The sequence below is a fragment of the Myotis daubentonii genome, chromosome 2 (assembly GCF_963259705.1).
Source record: "Myotis daubentonii chromosome 2, mMyoDau2.1, whole genome shotgun sequence".
Classification (NCBI taxonomy): domain Eukaryota; kingdom Metazoa; phylum Chordata; class Mammalia; order Chiroptera; family Vespertilionidae; genus Myotis; species Myotis daubentonii.
The window spans coordinates 52,225,896-52,244,375 of record NC_081841.1 but is presented as its reverse complement, the minus strand read 5'-3'; the positions used below and the strand labels follow the sequence as shown (position 1 = coordinate 52,244,375).

Here is an 18,480-nt window from a genome sequence, read left to right as displayed (position 1 = left end):
GGGTTCTTTCCCTCCCCTCTGTTATAAGGTTCAGGGAAAATTCATTTTGATTTGGTTAGCAAGCGAAAGTCTCTCCTCATTCTTTGTATAGACTTCCTGACACATTCAACTGCAGCGTCTTGGCTTTAAAATCTAGTCATCAGACAAGAAACCCCTGGGCTACTAAAAACTGTCTTCCCTAAAGCAGGAGATGGAATGAGAGAGAGGACGCTCCCCCCAAAAGCCACTCTCCAATGGCAATGAGCAGGTTGCTAAGCAGATAGCAAAACTGGCTGGAAGGGGATGCGCCGGGGGAAGCTGGAACATCTTAAGAATAAATAAGTTGTTTTCTCGTGAGAATCAGTGCAATAAAGAAACCAAGTGGGCTTGGTTCAGAGGAGGCGCCATCACTACCTCAGGTCCCACCAGTGAGGAGTTATTCTGACAGTACGTGAAGAAACCGCAGCCATCGCTCCAGTGCTGCTGCCCTCCCCACCTCTGTGGGCAGGGGAAGCCCTGCTCGGTGGAAAATGTGAGGGAGGCGAGAGGGATCATGCAGTGTGTGAGCTTGGGACAACCCCTCTGCAGAAGGGAGGCCTGTTCAGACCGTCTGAACCCCTCTCCATGTGGACCCGAGCCCAGAGGAAGCCACATGCAGAAGGGCATGATACCAGATGAAGTGAGCACCCCTTCACCCCCAACGAAAGGTGTTGTAAGTTCCCCAAGTTACCCCCTAGAGATAACATACTACTTTGAATAGCATTTTTACCTCTATCCCAAATAAGTGTCAGTTCTCCAGATGAACTTTTGATTTTTGTGTTTAGCCCTAGGATTTGGTTTTACAGTGACATTATTAATACAAGCCATTTGAGATCAAAATTTCCCCACGTACGGGACACAGAGCAGCATTAAACAGTTCATCTTTCAAAATGTGCAACAATGGCTGTAAGAGATGTCTGTTAAACATATACACACACGGATCCATCTGCTTGTTGGATTGGGTTTGTTTTTTGTTGGACGTGGTCAATTGGTTGGTTATGTTTCCCTATCAGGTGTATGAAAGGCTTCTAAGAATTCATAAAGAATTATGGTGGGTATGGAACTCTTACCATTTTTTTCCCCAAATACAGTGAACGGTGCAGGGCTGGGTCCTGTTGGAAGGCTGACCCAGTGCAGGGGACAGGATGAGCAGCGTCCTGTGGTGTATGGTTCTCATGCATGACTTCTGATCACGGCATGCCATCATGCAAATCATTTCCACGCATTGAACGAGCACAATGTTTGGAATTGGCCTGAGCAAGTCCTCCTCAGCCTGAAGAAACCTGATTGTTTGCCCCCACCCATCTCCAAACCACGTGCAGCCCATGTGGAGAAGATGCGGTTTATGTCAAAGAAACTGACAATTAAATGACATGGGCTACATGTGAGTGTGAGTGTGTGTGTGTATGTGCGTTTTCTTTTGCTGCGTAGCTTAACTAATGTAGGAATGCAAATAGAGTTTGCATGAACAAACGAACTTTTTAAAGTGATGCTTTCTGCTTCTGAGAATCAACAAAATGAAAAAATAAGATCCATGTGGCTGCAAGGGAAATATGCTGGTCCCGGCAGCCTCTCCTCTGTTTTTGTGTCCTGTTTAGTTTTGTCCTAAGTTGCATTGACTGATGTGGAACATGCAGTAACCACCTGCCCAAGCGTTAGAAAATCTGCGAGTCGGGGGGCAGGGTCCTTTGCCCTGGGCAGGTCACTGCTCAAGATGCAACCATGTGACATGGTAAGCAGACTACGTTTGGTATAGATCGTCAGGGTAAAGTGTCTCCATAGCTGTTCTGCACTGATAATATTCAGGAAGTTTGTAAACAATCTTTCACTTGCGCATTTGAAGTCTGTACGATGTTAAATTTCCGCTTTCCTCTAACACTTGGATTCTCTGGCCTCTTTCTGTCTTTTGGCTCTTTCCCGTCTTCCCTCCTCTGCCCGCTGCTGTTTCTCCTTCTCGGGTTTAGTCACACTGTCGTAGGATGGGAGGGAGGCGGTGGACGGGGTGCTCTCCTTCTTCTCCGGGTGTGCGCCTCCGTTCTCCAGCTTGCTGGAAGCTGTCTTTCTGCAGACGAAGCCCCGCCTTGCTAAATGGCCCCGGTAGGCGCGCTGCAGGACCACGGCCGACACCTCCTCCTGCTTGCGCCGCAGGGTGGTGGTGATGGGCTCGTAAGACACTTTGGAAGGATTGGAGGCCACGAACCGCTCCTCCATCTGCTGTCGGAGGATGTCCAGCTCCCCGCTGTCTCCCAGGACCCGCTTGGTGAAGGCAAACAGGATGTCCAAGCAGTGGATGCGGTCCCCGCTGACCATGGGCAGATCCATGGCAATGAGCTCGATGGTGTTGGGCTTGGGCACTCGCAGAGGGTGCTCCAAGGCATCTGCGAAGTCTGCCAGCTTGCAGTACTCGATGAACTGCGTGGCGTCGGGGTCGAACTTCTCCCAGATCTCGTAGAAGGTCTCAAAGTCGTCCTCACTCAGGGGGTCTGCACTTTCCTCGGTGGCTACACTGAAGTTCTCCAAGATGATGGCAATGTACATGTTCACGACAATTAGGAAGGAGATGATGATGTAGCTTACGAAGAAGAAGATGCCCACCGAGGGGTTCCCGCAGTCCCCCTTAAAGCCGCTCCCGGGGTGCTCCTTGTCCAGGCTGCAGTCGGGGGGGCGGTTGAGGATGGGCAGCAGCAGGCCATCCCACCCAGCGGAGGTTGTGATCTGGAACAGGCAGATCATGCTGTTGCCAAACGTCTCGAAGTTGAACATGTCATCAATGCCAGCCTCGTGCTTCACATACGCAAAATTGGACATCCCAAAGATGGAGAAGATGAACATGACCAGGAAGAGCAGAAGGCCGATGTTGAACAGAGCAGGCAAGGACATCATTAAGGCAAAGAGCAGGGTCCGAATCCCTTTGGCGCCTTTGATCAGACGCAAGATGCGCCCAATACGGGCCAATCGGATGACTCGGAATAGGGTTGGGGAAACAAAGTATTTCTCAATTATATCTGCCAGGAACATTCCTAAGAAGAGGAATAGAAGAAGATATGTTACTGGGATTGGAGACGTCCTTTCTCTTACTGTGTCACATGGTATAATGAAACCCTTAAGTTCAAAGGACTTTATAGAATGATTGCCTTACTATTCAATCTGAACTATCATGATAAAAAAGAAAATCACATGTTTCAAAGATATAAAAAGAGATAAAACAATAAAATAGACACCCATGTAGCTAACACCCAGATTTAAGGGACGCTAGCATTTCACCAGATTGCTTCTTCTTCATTCCCAGAAGCAACCACACAATCCTGAAGACAGTGGGTATCATTGCGGTATCTTCATGATTTTGGTATGTATGGATCCATAAATAATATATAAATAGCATTTTACTATGCTTAAGGAATTAAAATATATCTCTTTTTAGATCAATTTTTTTAGATCTCTAACTTGCTTTTGAGACTTAACATTGTGAAATCTGGTGTTAAAATAATTTTAGATTATTCATGATAATGGTTGAAAATCATGACTAGGTCCTCATTTGTCTGATTTCCCACTCAAGGATAATTAGTTATTTTCAAATTTGTGCACATATGGCTTCCTGAGGTGTTATCAATTCTTTTCCAAAATGCTGTCAAATTTCCATATCCACAAACAATAATGAGAGGCCCTCACTCCACCCTGGGACTTCACTCCCTTGGCTGCGATGTCTTAGTTATTCAGGTAATGCCGCCAATTTTCAGAGTATCTTCTTCTGGCTCTGAGAAGACATTTTGGTTTCTCATTGCCCCATGTCCATACCCCAAAGAATCAGTCTAGAAAACTAAAGAGACTTCTCATGAGTGGCTTTTAACTCAGCCTCTACATTTTGAAACCAGTATCAGCAGATAAAAGGTCGAGACATTAGTAGGAAATAACAGTAGATGGTGAAAATGTACCAAACAGAGGCTGTGTTCTATCCACACTCAGCCAGCGGCCCACCTCCACCAGACCACTTGCCTTAAAGCTACAGAGCAATAATGGGGGCCCCACAAGGGCCACAGAAGGAAGAGCAGATGGAAAGGATGGGACCTGCAGGGAAGACAAAGGTGTGGTCTCCTCCTTCGGTGCCTTCTGCTGTCGAGGCCCCAGTGAGACAACACGGGCTTCCACCGACATGAGGGACTGACTTGAAGTTAAAATATGTCTTTCAACCATAAGGACTCATAAACATTGGGTGACGATCAGCAGAAGGCGGTGGAATCCCCTTACCTGAAGGTTTTAAGGTTGGTAAGACTCTCAGGAAAGGACAAGAGGCAGGAAGTTCAAAGTAGGCCAGGTAACCTCTTGGGGTTTTGTCTGGAGCTAGAATTCCATGGGTGTTTGAACTTTTAAGAAAACCTCTACCTCATCCAGGCCCCAAATCGCTATATCCGCTCTCTTCTTTTCACTTCTCAATTAAGCCATAACCAGTGGCCATAAGAAGTCAGGTAACTTGCATTCCATGTACGGTGGCTAAGTAAGGCTTCAGAGAGAAGATGCCTGAGTGATGTTTTGTCGGATGATGTCTATTTGTCCCCGGAGAATAGGAGAGAGATGGGGCAAACAGCAACCCAGGCAGCAAGAACACCATTTACGGGGCCTTTCAGGAGGTTCCGGGGCTAGTTTCACCCCAGATCCTTTTTATAAAGATAATTTCTATACTTTCATTTCTGAGCAAATTAATGATATCTAGTAGAAACTCCAATCATTAAAATCTATTTTCGAGAACAGGGAGACGGTCTGGTCTGAGGGTTTTCCGTCCACTCAGTGATGGGGGGGCAGAAAAGGGTTGGGCACAGTGGAAAGGGCAGCACTGTTCAACGTGTGCTCGGGGGAGGCGGAGAGTGTGGACTTGGGGCCGGGCGCTGGGCTTGGATCCCGTTTGCTCACTTACTAGTCCCACGTCTCAGTAGCTGCTCTGTGCTTGCTGATACTTACAGGGCTGTTGTACGGGCTATAAATTAAAACATGCAAAGCACTTGGAATGGTGATCAGCACATACTAATTCCACTAAAATGTAAGGTATCATTATTATAACTTGAAAAAGATGTTGTGATCAAAGAAAAGTGGGGTGGTGTATTAAACAAGTCTTTACTGCAGGACTTCCAGGAGCCTTCTAGAGCAGTGATGGCGAACCTTTTGAGCTCGGCGTGTCAGCATTTTGAAAAACCCTAACTTAACTCTGGTGCCGTGTCACATATAGAAATTTTTTGATATTTGCAACCATAGTAAAACAAAGGTTAATATTTTTGATATTTATTTCATATGTTTAAATGCCATTTAACAAAGAAAAATCAACCAAAAAAAATGAGTTCGCGTGTCACCTCTGACACACGTGTCATAGGTTCGCCATCACTGTTCTAGAGACTGCTGTGCTCTGTGACCCTCACCAGGGAAACTCACTGTACAGTGTTGCCCAAAGTAATTTCATCCTGGGATTCTTTTATTGGGGAAGAGATGGATGATGGGATTAGTGTTCCATGTAGCAACACATATTTGGCCATGCTGCCCCTGAGGACAGAAACTAGAAAGTGGCCCAGGCCCAGGTGAGTGCCGCCTCACTAAACCAGCCTGGCCACCAGAGCTCTGGAACTGGTCCCCATGGGACTCGGGCACTCTCTCTCTGCTAGCCTGTCAGTGTTTCACCACGCAGGATGCCTTTTAGGAAGGCAAGGAATGGTTCTGAGAGGGTAAGCAACGGGACAGCATTTCCTGTCTGCCAGAACAGCACCCCTTCAACCTTTAGGTGAAGCAAAATGCACACAGTTGCTGTTAAAACACAAACCTGAGTTCTGCTTCTGCTGCCTCTGAGCTGAGTGACCTTCATGTCTTTACAGTGAAGGTAATGAAACAGCCCGCTTCCTGGGCTGTCCTAAGGTGACACATGGGCTTAAGCGAAGAGCGTGACCGGCCCGCACCCCAGGCCTGCGGAACTCGTTGCTCTCCCAGGAATCTTGTCCTCAAGGCCAGTCAGATGCCCATCTCCCTTCCCGCCTGCCCCACTCACCCACGATGGAGAGGATGACGACCACGAAGTCGAAGATGTTCCAGCCAATGGTGAAGTAGTAGTGCCTCAGGGCAAACATTTTGAGCACACACTCACAGGTGAAGAAGATGACGAAGACCAGGTTAATCCAGTAGAGGATGTTCTCCATCTGCTTGCTCTGAGTGTCTGTCTCCACCATCATCGTCACCATGTTAAGGCAGATGAGCATCATGATGACAATGTCAAAGGCTTGCTGAGTGACAAAATCAAAGACGATACCTTGGATTTTGTTCTGGGGTGGGGAGAGGGGAAGAAAGAAACGAAGGATTCATGAAAGCCTTTCTAAGCAGGCGGTGGTTGCCATCCTCTTGATCAGAGTGCGCTGCTTTCTTTCTATAATACCAGCCAGCTCGATCCTGCTGCTCTCTCAGGAGAGCAGGAACATGGGCAGACCCCAACATCAGTGTCACTTCACCTAGAGATTTCGAAATTGCCGCTCTTTTCTTTTTTTTTTTTTTAGAATTTGGTGAGGCGAGTATGCCAGGTGTGGCGGTGAGTAGGGAAAATACTCTGGAACTCCCACTCTTGATTAAAACAAAGTAGCTCTCCTATCTTGTTTACAAAAGAAGTTGCCAGGAAAGCTTCTATTTTAAGAGTCCTGCTGTGTGTGTGTGTGTTACTTTAAATGCAAGTTACAGAAGAAGGAACTTTGAGCCTGGTCTTTGGGGGCCACGGGGCATCAGGAGCCCTGCTCTGAAGCAAGAGGACAACCACCAACAGAGGGTAAAGCAGAATCCCAGGCCCACATCTGCTTTACAGAAGGCTCAGTTCAAGGAGGAGACCAGGACGTCAGACTCTCCTAGCTTCACTCTCCTCTGCTCCCACAAACATCCGGAAGCACTATGTTAGCTTCTAGGCACAAGGCTGACCTGTGGGGTAGAGTGTTGAGGAAATGATGACTAAACCTACCTCGGACTGGTAGGAAAGACATCAGCGTTCATTCCTCCGTCCTCTGTGAATTTTTAGCTGCCTCTTAAACATTTCTCTGGCAGGGCCAGAGCCAATGTGGTTAACATGCCAGTTTCCTGCTGCTGCCCAGGGGAGGCCCAGAGGCAAGGTCAAGCTCACATGTAAAAGCCACCCCACACCTTCATCCCTGTCCTTGTGCCATTCTCCTCAGATCTCCTGGATGCGGTGGTAGGAGACGATGCGAGGGCACAGGCAGCCCATCACTCACCGCTTTCCTTCCACTGAAGTAACCCTACCGGTGTCTGCTTCCATACGGGGCCTCACTGCCCGGGGCCTGCACAGTGCACTCACCAGGGGGCGGGGAATGGGTTTCTGTGGTTTCTTCGAGCCCAGCTTTTTCATGGCATTGTAGTACTTCTTCTGTTCCTCAGTCATGAAGATGTCCTGACCTCCAAAGTAAAGGAGGGAAGAGAGAAGCAGCAATTACAACCGGTTCTCAAGTGTTATGGCTTTGGAAACCAAGGTTCAAAATTGGGAACTGAGGGACACTTATCCCCTTTCCTCTCCCGAGGTCAGTTCAGCTAATGGTTGTCCCAGAGTGAGGCAGACCTGGGACAACTACTGTAATTCAAAGAGACCCCTGCCTTTGCTTCAGCTTGGGTTTCCTGAGCTCTGCCAGGAAGGAAATGAACGGCCCAATTACAGACTCTCAGGGAAGGTTAACCTTGAGAGCAATGGCTTTGAAGATAGTCACATCTCAGGATTCCTAATTTTTTTTTTTGGGGGTGTGTGTGTGTGTGTGTGCTGCTTTCTTGATAAAATTTGAGGGAAAAGACATTTTAAAATAAAAGGATTTTCAAGTCCTGGCTAATGGCCCATTTATTTCTAACAATATTAAAAATATAGAAATTCTGATGCAAGAAAACAATTTGGGGCGCTCCTTGGAGTTGGTTGGGATAGACTTGATTTATAAAATGAGTAACAAGTAATCTTTTCAATTTGCTTTGGAAAATTGTTAACCATCTGGGACAAGTAAGGAAGTGAATTTTCTAAGGATGGCCTCTCAATCCCAATTTGCTAGTAGTAGTACCCAGGGATTAATGTGGACAGTTACAAGTCCAGACAATTTCTACTTCTCACTGTAGCTATTCATTTGCTTCCCTTTTCACTCCTATCACTAGACCAGTGATGGCGAACCTATGACACGCGTGTCAGAGGTGACACGGGAACTCATTTTTTTGGTTGATTTTTCTTTGTTAAATGGCATTTAAACATATAAAATAAATATCAAAAATATAAATCTTTGTTTTATTATGGTTGCAAATATCAAAAAATTTCTATATGTGACAGGGCACCAGAGTTAAGTTAGGGTTTTTCAAAATGCTGACACGCCGAGCTCAAAATGTTCCCCATCACTGCCCTAGACCCTCTCCTACCCTACTTCCCTCTGGTAGGAGACCACAACCAGTAAAAGGTCTCACGAATAAGACTGCTAGTAACTGTGGTAAGCCACACACTGAAATCCAGGCCTCAGCAGGAAGGGCTGGTTAAGGCTATTGTGCAGTGGGGCAAGTGCCACAGTGACGTGACAGTATGGATTTTAGAGGAAGAAAGGTGTTCCCTCTCTCGAGATAGGGTCAGAGATACAGAGAGCTACGCTCTCATCTGGGTGGACCTCTGACCACTGGCAAGGAGGGGAGGAGACCTATCTTTTTCTTTTGTTGATTGAAGTTATCAATGATGACACCAATGAACAGGTTCAGGGTGAAGAAGGAGCCGAAGATGATGAAGATGACAAAGTAGATGTACATGTAGATGTTGTCCTCATACTTAGGCTGCTCTTCAGGCTGTCAAAGGGCAGGAGAGAAAGGAAGAGAGTCAGCTCCTCACCTGGGGACCAGGCGGGCAGTTCTGACCTGCCACGGCCATCAGCCATAGCTGACCATTCGAGCTGCTAACAAGCTGGGAAGGGGGTGCCCTAGGTTCTCTGTCTCCTTCACCGTGGAGGCCCTGCCCTCAGAAGACATTGTTCCTGCCATGGCTTAGGTCAGCGGTTCTCAACCTGTGGGTCGCAACCCCTTTGGGGGTCGAATGACCGTTTCACAGGGGTCGCCTGAGACCATCGGAAAACACATATATAATTACCTATTGTTTTTGTGATTAATCAATATGCTTTAATTATGTTCAATTTGTAACAATGAAATTGGGGGTCACCACAACATGAGGAACTGTATTAAAGGGTTGCGGCATTAGGAAGGTTGAGAACCACTGACTTAGGTGGAGAATATGCAAATCAAGAGGTGAGAGGCTGTCTGCTAGGAGCCACACTTATTTCAAAGCAGCACTGAGGGGCAGAGAGCCCCAGTGGGCAGGCAGCCCCAGTGGGCAGGCAGCCTGGTCGTCTGGAGTCGGCGTAAGAGAGTGATGACTTACTGAGAGGAGCCAAGTGTCCTATAATCAATAAAACAAGCAATCAAGGTTCCAACCCCCCCTCTCTTTCCTGATGAGATCCACCATGCTGCTCCCGTCCCAGCCATCTAGGAAGGTTGTGGTTTCATCAGGTACATCCTTACCTTTCGGGAATCGACAGCTGCGTACATGATGTCCATCCAGCCTTTGAAGGTTGCCTGGCAAACAGAGTCAGTCATTAGACTGTGCCTGTGAGGGGGTGGGTGGGAGCCTAAGCAGTGGTCCAAGAGGTCAGGCTTAGCTTCAGTGGGAACACAAACAGGGAGACTGTGTGTAGCCTCACGTGGACATACACCTTTTCTGTTTATTCATACACGTCCCAAGGGAGCTTTGTCTACGTCCCTTAAAATAACATCAAAGTTTGGCAGAGAAACATGTTGACAATGTAACTGGATCAGTAGTTTTACAAAAGGTCTTAAAAGTGGGCCTGAGAAGGTTGCCTAAAGCTGGGGGAAACTCATATTCATAAATGACTAGCATGAATCTGCTGAGGGTACTTAGAACTTGGAGGAATCATTTTTTAAAAGGTGTTAAACAAGCAATTGGCTCTGGAAAATTCATAGCTGCATTAAAAAATACAACAAAAAAACCTAAGTCAGAACTACTCCTTTACCAATACATACATGTATAGCCTGCGGTAGTGGCAATACGGGCTTCACCCTAGGCAGCCCCTTCCCAGTTCTGTTTCTCAATCTAGGATACCTAGCCTGATTTTGCAAACAAATATGGGTGACCAACTACAATTCCCCATGTTTCACTCACATTCTATGTATGTTTTACTTACTTAACCAGATTCTACGTTTTTTCAGGGTGTGGGCAGCTCTTTATTCGTTTGATGGCTCTAGCAGTGCCAAGCACAGCACCTGGCATGTGGTGGGGACAGTGGAACTAATGTTGGACTGGCTGGTGGATGTGCATTGGTCTCCTGGAGCTGCTCCAATTAAAATTCAATTTGCGGGTACAATTTCTTGAACTGGGATAGAACAACGAGAGTACTTTGGAATGAAATGAACTACTGCTCATCCCCTTAACTCTGCCTTCTACTACCAGTTAGCAGTAAGTGTAAGACTGTTGAGAGCGTCACCTGCATAATAGCATTGAATACACCCAACAACTATATGATGTAGACAGTTGTACTAGTAACAAAATACATAATTGCAAATACCATTATTAAGCACTGCTATATGCCAGGCACTGTGGTAAGAAATTTGAGTAAATTATCATGAATCTTCCTGACAACCATACATGGTATTATCATCCACATTTAATAGAGGAAGAAACTGACTCAGAGAGGTTAGGTAATTGTCCAAGATGACATATCCAATAAATGAGTGTGGCTCAAACCTACATCAGTCTCATTCCAAAGCCTAGGAACTTTCACTGCCTCACACAGTCCTATAAAACATCCCCAAAAACTGGTAAGAGGAAGAGGAGTCTAGGCATAATGGAATGTTACCTGATTACAATAAACCCTTTCTGACTGTGATACACTGAGACCTTCCTCTGGGGCTGACCTGAGTGGCAGCAACATAGTACCACCATGTTCTTTCCTTTAACTTCAGTGCAGGCGTTACTCCACCAAACTGCCCTCACTTTTGCTTGTTTATTTATGCACTCATCTTCATTTTTTTTCCTTTTTCTTTAACTACACACTTGCACTGGAGAGAGAAGGCGATTGCTCTGCAACTTTATTATGCCGCAGGAATCTCTGTTCGTTGCTGAGCAAGAGCTCCTTGGAGTGAGGTCTTGGAGAGGTCAGAGTACGCGGGGAAAGTGTCTCCCTGGAACTAGTTTGAGAAACGACCCAGTGCTGGGTGACCTATTAAGAATCATCTTGATTCTGGAAGCGGGGGGGTGGGGGGGGGACCACAGAAGATTTCTGCTACCCACCTGAACTTCACAGGACAGAAAAAATAACAACACTTACCACCTGAAGAAGCGCCAGGTATCCTGCCCCAACGTTGTCAAAGTTGATCTTCACGTTCTTCCACCTGATTTCTGTATTGTTCCCCTCCATGAGCTTTTCACAATCAGTTTTATTGTTGACAATTTCAATTTCAAATCGTTCTTCAGAAGTCTCATTAAAGCAGTAGTGGTACTTTCCCGCAAATAGGTTAACTCCCATGATGCTGAAAATCAGCCAGAAGATGAGACACACCAGCAGCACATTCATGATGGAGGGGATGGCGCCCACCAAGGCATTCACCACCACCTGCATTGGAAGGGGGAGGTTGCTGAGTGGGGGAGGAAGTACGGGCAAACACACTTTTTTTTTGATTTCCAGGAGGGGAATGACATTGTGTGGCTTGTGCTGACTACAGAAACATCATGTCCCTTTTGAAATTAGGGTAACTGGAGAGGTCCAGAAGTAGGACCAAAATTTTTTAAATCGATGAAATATATTTGGAAGAATTCTAATAAATTACATATTTATTTCATCTAACATAAATCGCCTGCCCATGTTGACCTAGTCTTCCCTCCTAGGTATCAACCTGGACCAAAAGCATTATTTTAGTTCAACCTCCCTCTCATAAAACATGCCCCAAGGGAAAATCTGACAGATCTCAAGCTCACAGGTTGCCTTTCAACAGACATTCCCCCTCTGCAAAACAAGTGTGACTGTTTAAAAATCACAGAGAATCACCCTTTAGGGTTAGCAGTGAATCAGTCAACGGTACATAAAGTCTCTTTTATGACTATGCAAGGCCAATTATCTTAACTTCAGGCAATAGCTGAGCATGCATATTTTGCAGGCTCAAGAAAAAAAAAAAAGCTATATTCCCTCTACCAAACAGTATACAATAAAATCTGCACAGATGTGTTTCTCATACATGATTCCTTTTTCTTCCTCAGCTTCTTCTTCCTGATTTTGTAGGTTCCTGGATCTAAGTCACCCCTTGCTTGGCTAACACTGATGTCTCCGCTCAATCCAAAGCTTGACTGGACCCTTCACACAGGATTGGCAAGTTTTTTTGGGGGAAAGTTTTGGTTAGATCACTGCTCTTAAAACCCCAAACTGGCATCTTGTTAAAAATCACTGACTATAGTAGGCTGAGAAATGAGAAAAAAAAGTAAAGGGGGGGAAAATCCCCTCAGGAATCTAAGTTTCTGGGTTGTTTTAACTTTGATTTGCTTCACACTGTACGTGAGGGTAGCTAGACAAGGTCCACTGTGGCAACAGTTTTCACCTAAGGAGCTGAGTGCTTATAAAAACAGCATTTCGGACGGTGAGACAAAGGCAAGGCTGGCGTTCATTTCTGCCCTGGTTCTCACTTGCTGTGGTCCTACGTGGGGCTGCCAAGGCCCAGACAGGGGACTCTGAGACGGGAAGAATGCGTCTTCCTTTTGCTGGTGTTCTAGGAGAATCAGTGGAGCTAAAATGAAGACAATGGACATACGCGAAGCCTTCCAATGTTTTGTTAGAAGGAGGGGACAACTGTCACCAGGACCCTGCAGCTTTCGGTGCAGAGAGGAGACAGCTCAGGCTGCCAACTGGCACCGCACCCAAAGGGCCGAAAGCACGATGCCCCAGCGGGAGCACCAGGCAGCTCTGGGCTCTAACCCGAGCCCGGCGTGGGTCCAGGTTTTCCTTATATCCCGCTTTTGTCTTGGGTTGGGTGTCACTCATTGGAACACATGGCTGAGAAGCGCTGTCTGTTCTGACCTATATAAAAAAGGCAATGACATTCTTCCTCAGATTAAAATACTAGTTTTGTGTTTCTCCAAATCACACAGGAGGGCCTTTAGAATTGAGAGGCAGTTATTTCTTAATTCTCAGACCAAGAAATCTCTTCAAGATCTAACAGCTCTGTCATTCGTATAAAATCATTGTGTTTCAACCATTTATCACATGGAGGGGATCACAAGGAGGGGATCCACAACAGGAATAGTCACTTCTCAAACAACAAGAGGTTATGCAGATTCAAAAGCGAGGTCTCTGTGACAGCGTCTGCCGCAGAGCTTAGGCGAGCGACCACAACCTCCTGCTGGGTCCTCTCAGGCCACAGGGAAGGAGGCTCCCAAAGATCTGAAACCTAGAAACAGTGTTTTTAAAATCTCAATTCAGAATCGACCTCCTCTGGGAGCTCTCCTATTGTAACCCAGCCTAACCTGTCCTACACGGTGTCTTTGTGCTGCAGCTGAATGTGGTGTAATATTAACAGCAGGAAAGGATGATTAGCTAACTGACTAAGTGATCTTTTCACACTTTTATACTCAAAGATTGATCAAAGGAATCAATACACAGAACTATTTACTGAGCCTTGTTCTCATACATGTGTAACATAAAAATCCTATGACATCCAATGTACTTATAAGATGTAAACATATTTTCATTTATTAATCATAACCAAAGAGAAACGTCTTACCTTAGTTTTATGAATCAAATAGTAAACAGAGCTGATGAAATTTACTAATAATTCTTTCTGACTATAAACAGTAGCTGGTGAGCTGCGATATGTTAAGTAGAAGTTGTTTAATTGTGCTCCGTATATAATTGTGCTGATATTCTCAGCAAACAAAGGGTAAGAAACCATGCTTTTCTATTTTGAACTCTCACGCTATAGATGGGTTATAAATGCGAATTCAAGTGTCCATGGATAGTCTCTTAATAAACTGAACCTTCTCTTCTGCTCTCTAATAATTCTCAAGAAATTCATTATTTTTTAAAAACGAGGTATAGAAATATTACTCAAAGCTAGGTTCTAACAATCTATAAAAAGCTACTGTTTTCAGTGAAAGTTTATACTTAGCAATTGATACAAATTTCATATAATTAATGAGAAAATGCCAATGAATATCAAATTTTACAGCATTTTTGCCATCTCTATGCCTAGAATATTACTGCTCAATTAAACACTATAAAATATGTCAAATAGCTTCTAATATCTGGCAGAGGGAACATGGCTTTAATGGACCACTATGTACTGACAATCAACAAAAATGCATGCATGTTTCATAGCATTACTCCTAAATGCCCTCAAATATGTAATAGCACAGCAACACCTTAAATGAAGATTACTATGGAGGAGAGAAAAGCAAAGAACTACATCAAGGATTACTTTTCCAATAGCATGAATGTTTCAGTTTTCTGGTCTTTGGTTTGAGGAAGGAGAGAGGAAGAGACTGAGGTCAGTGTCCAGGACCGGCTAGGGCTGTTCGTCCCCTCTCCAGTGACGCTCTGAGCCTAGCCTCGGAGCAGCACAGTGACAGTTGAGCCCATCTGCATTGTTAGTATTTGGTTCTTGCAAAGTTCTTAGCTAACATTTTCTAAGGGTAATCTCTCAAGTGTGGGCAGACACAAGAACCCAAAGCAAGGAATTAAGGACATATGCCCCCATAGAAAAATAACACACAAAACTATAAATTCCGGCAAATTCAGTATTTTTCCTTGCAGTTATTCTTCCACAATAGAGGAATGGACCCGAGCCCTCTCTTCCTGCCCAACCAGAGCTGTTGGCTGGAGTCACCAAATGAGGTGACACTCCTAAACCAGAGCTTCCTTAGCTCTACGTTTCTATATTGTTTGAAATCCTAGCTTTGGGTTCACTTGTTCCTGCCCATATTTGAGAAAACCTGGATATACAAGTTCCTCTTTCCAATGCTTTTCCAATAAAACTTTCTACTGCTCTGATCATCTATTCTGGACTTCTGGCCTTTTAAATGTCCTTGAAAGCTGACAAGTAGAAGTTCTGGGGCAGTGGCAACTGCAAGTCCAGGAAAGGGGAGAAAGGGAGGGGTTAAAAGGAGGAGTGTGGCCACCAAAAGGGCTCCCAGTGTCTGGATTATTCAAATAATTTCCTCCTGAGCAAGCCGGCACCAGCTTGTTTCTGCCCCAAAATGAGCATCTAGACTGAGAAAGTTAGTAGCAAGTATCAGCTGGGCACTTTTTCTTGGGCTTTCTTCAGGTAACCGGTCTCATTTTAGGAGATCCAGGATCACTGTGGGGAATGTAGAGGCTCCCAGGCTACTGGGCTCGGGTACAATGTTGCACATATTGTCTTTAAGGGATTTTTTTTTTAAATCCTCAGTTTTTTAGTCACCAAAATAAATAACAAACTCTTTAACAAAAAATTAGTATGATTTATTTAAAATATTTAACTAACCCTTTCTGATAAAAGTGGGAACGCGGGGGAGGAGGGAGGAGCATCTTAATCCCAGTTCCAATGACGCCACGGCCACCGAAAACACCCAGCCCTCGGCAGTAGCCTCTCCCCCTACATTTAGCCTGAGCATCACCACGACCTTATCACACCTCCTGCAGCCTCTCTCATCTACGGGAGAAAGACTAAGAATCCCGAATTTTGTTTTGCTTTTCAAGTTAAAATGGATTTACGCTGCTGGGGACTGGCCTTCCTGCAGATGGCTTTGGGTGGGCTGCAGAAAGCTGGTGTTTAGTAAACCAAACTGTGACTGTGCTACAGAAAGAAACACAAATTTGTTGCAAAAAGCATTTGTGTGAATAAACTAAAATAATAAAATCCCCAAGCGCCAGTGAAATTTTCATCTTTCCATACAACCATGGGTGTCATCATAGAGTAGTTAGTGGCCAGGGGCACAGATGAGGAATGAATGAAGCAGCACGGTCGAGTGTCTAGTTTCTCCAATTAGCCTGGCTTCGCGTGCGGGCTACTGCGACTGTTGGATATTCATTCCTACATTCTGACATTTGCACATTGAAAAACACATCCTCTGGTTTGCTCTCCTGCATGTATTCAACATCTGAATGGAAATGAGGTTTCTTGGTCTCGTTAAGTACAACAGACCTCTCTGATCACCACAGGACAACCGTTACCACCAAAAGCCTGTTGCCCACTTGGTTTTAGGAAATTGACTTTTCAGTGTGTATGTGTGTATGTGCACATGTGTACATACACACACATTTTTTTTTTTAAATCAAGAGAAACAGCAAAAAGGCACCTAAAGAGGGAGCCTTATTTCTAAATTGTTAGGGTGACAGCACCTTGTACCTTTTGGATTTGGGTGGAGTGTCACCAAAGCAGGAATAGCAGGTGTCAAGAAATTGAAGGAGAACTAGCTGATAATCATGTGGCATCGTACCTGGTTGCTCCTTTGACAGGGTTAGGACAGGGGACCACAGAGCGTGGGCAGAGGGGTAGGGGGTGAGGAGGAAAGCTTTGCTATCAGACAGAGGCTGCCAGTCCTTATGGGACTGGGCTGAGAACAACAAGGTGCAATAAGAGGAATCACAATACAAAGAAAAGCATTTCTTTCCCCAGGGCCGTGCCAAATTCCACTCAGTCCCCATTCCAGACCTGCCAGCGTGTCTTCAAGCTCCTTCTCAGCTGCTTGCTGAGTGACTCCAAGGTCACAGTCCCCACCTGGCTGATGGCCCTACACAAGATCTCCCTACCTGCAGCCTCTGCTTTTCAGGGGGGTCTCTGGGTTACAATTCCCCTTCTTTGCACCTGGTGATTCTCCCTATTAAGTCAACAGCCCAGAAAGCTGCCCCAAGTGCTACAGGTAAGCCAGGCCAAATGAGAATAGCCAATGTTAACATGTTCTGCGATGGCATGTTGTTGGGGGGTGGGGCCTTTATTAATGTGATGAGGCAGCTTAATGCAACTCTCCTCGCACAGGGCAGGTGCGGGGGAGAGAGTGGAGGATCAAAGAGCAGCTGCATCACAGAGTTGGGGTTTGAATGATCTTTCCACCATGTGATCAGTTCTAGCATGCTTAAACAGTTCCATTGGCATGCAGAAGGATCAGCGGCTCTTAGTATCTTACCCTCATCCCTTCAAATCGTGATAAGGCTCTTAAGGGTCTCAAAGCTCTTAGGGTCCTAAGGGACTTTATGGCACCTAGTTCCGAGTAGCCCAGGGCATTAGCTACAAGGCTGACTAAAGAGACCTACACGGAAACAGAAGAGAAAAACAAAAAAGGAAACACAACAAAAAGAAAAAGAAAACAGAGGTTCCAGAGTGTTAGAACAAAGCCCCTAGCACTGATCAGACAGGGTGGGCCCCCCAGGTAGAGGAAGTGGGTAACACCAGCTGCCTACTTCAACTTGGGCTCAAACGACCTGGAAGGAAAGGTGGTTGAGAGGCAGAAGAAAAAACACAAAGGAAAGAGAAAATCGAGAGAGGGCGGCAGACAGACATACAAGTTGGAAAAGGGAAGAGGCTGAAGGGAGCGGGAGAGAATGAGGAAGTTCCATTGGAAGAAGAGGAGCCTGAACAGATGACAAAAACCTTACCCTCGCCCTTTACAGTGTCTGCAGGTCCCAGAAGTTCCCATTAAATTAAGCCAGACAAATTTAATGGTACCTATGGAAAAGAATACAGATAAATACACACACTCCACACAGGCCGCCCCCTCCTCAGCTTTCACCAGGGACTTCCAAGGACAAGCTCTCTTACTCCTGGGTGACAAGAAACCATTTGTTGAGGAATTTGATGAGTCACTCCATGAACAAAGGCAACATTCATAAGTACCACAGCTGACTTTCCAGTTCCCACGGAGAAAAGAACCAGACGAAGAAACTTCTTGACAAAATTTTGAGTCTCTGAGAACTCACTTAAGTATAATTCTTCTATTTCTCATTTTTAATTATAACAATCCTTCCATCTTTTAACTATACCCCTGACTCCGCCCTGGCCATGAGGACGTGGGTGGGTCTGCACAACTGCATCCATACTTTTCCCTATAATCCCCAGAACAGTCCACAGCAACCTGGCCTCAGGTCTGTCCTTTCCAGGCCAGTCTTCTAGTTCCTCATCATTAAAATAACAGCTGGCAAGATCCTTGGAAGAATTTTTAAAATTTTATTTTATAGATGAGGAAACTGAGACCCATATGCCCAATACACAAGTGTTTGCCCGGGATCACGTCAGCAGCCCTGAAGCTAGGATGAAGACCCACACTTCCGATTCCCAGGCCAGAGCTCTTTCTTCCACAGACAGATGCCCTCCCGCACTGGCAGGTTGGATTATAGGCATCCCAGTAGAGGATTGTAGGCATCTGAACAAGCCAAAGCTGAACATACTGGCATACTCAGGAGCAGT

General features: G+C 45.5%; 1 protein-coding gene across 1 annotated transcript in view; it reads right to left on the bottom strand.

Moving 5' to 3' along the window:
* Window positions 1-1,593: 1,593 nt before the first annotated feature.
* The window catches only part of SCN8A (sodium voltage-gated channel alpha subunit 8), a 188,573-nt gene continuing 171,686 nt past the window's right edge, over window positions 1,594-18,480 (bottom strand). The window contains exons 21-27 of the mRNA XM_059682931.1: window positions 17,204-17,326; window positions 11,385-11,669; window positions 9,562-9,615; window positions 8,698-8,835; window positions 7,340-7,444; window positions 6,041-6,311; window positions 1,594-3,038 (exon numbers count right to left, since the gene is read on the bottom strand). Coding sequence (XP_059538914.1) covers window positions 1,891-3,038; window positions 6,041-6,311; window positions 7,340-7,444; window positions 8,698-8,835; window positions 9,562-9,615; window positions 11,385-11,669; window positions 17,204-17,326 — 2,124 coding nt within the window. The 3' untranslated portion in view covers window positions 1,594-1,890. The remainder of the gene's footprint in view (window positions 3,039-6,040; window positions 6,312-7,339; window positions 7,445-8,697; window positions 8,836-9,561; window positions 9,616-11,384; window positions 11,670-17,203; window positions 17,327-18,480) is intronic.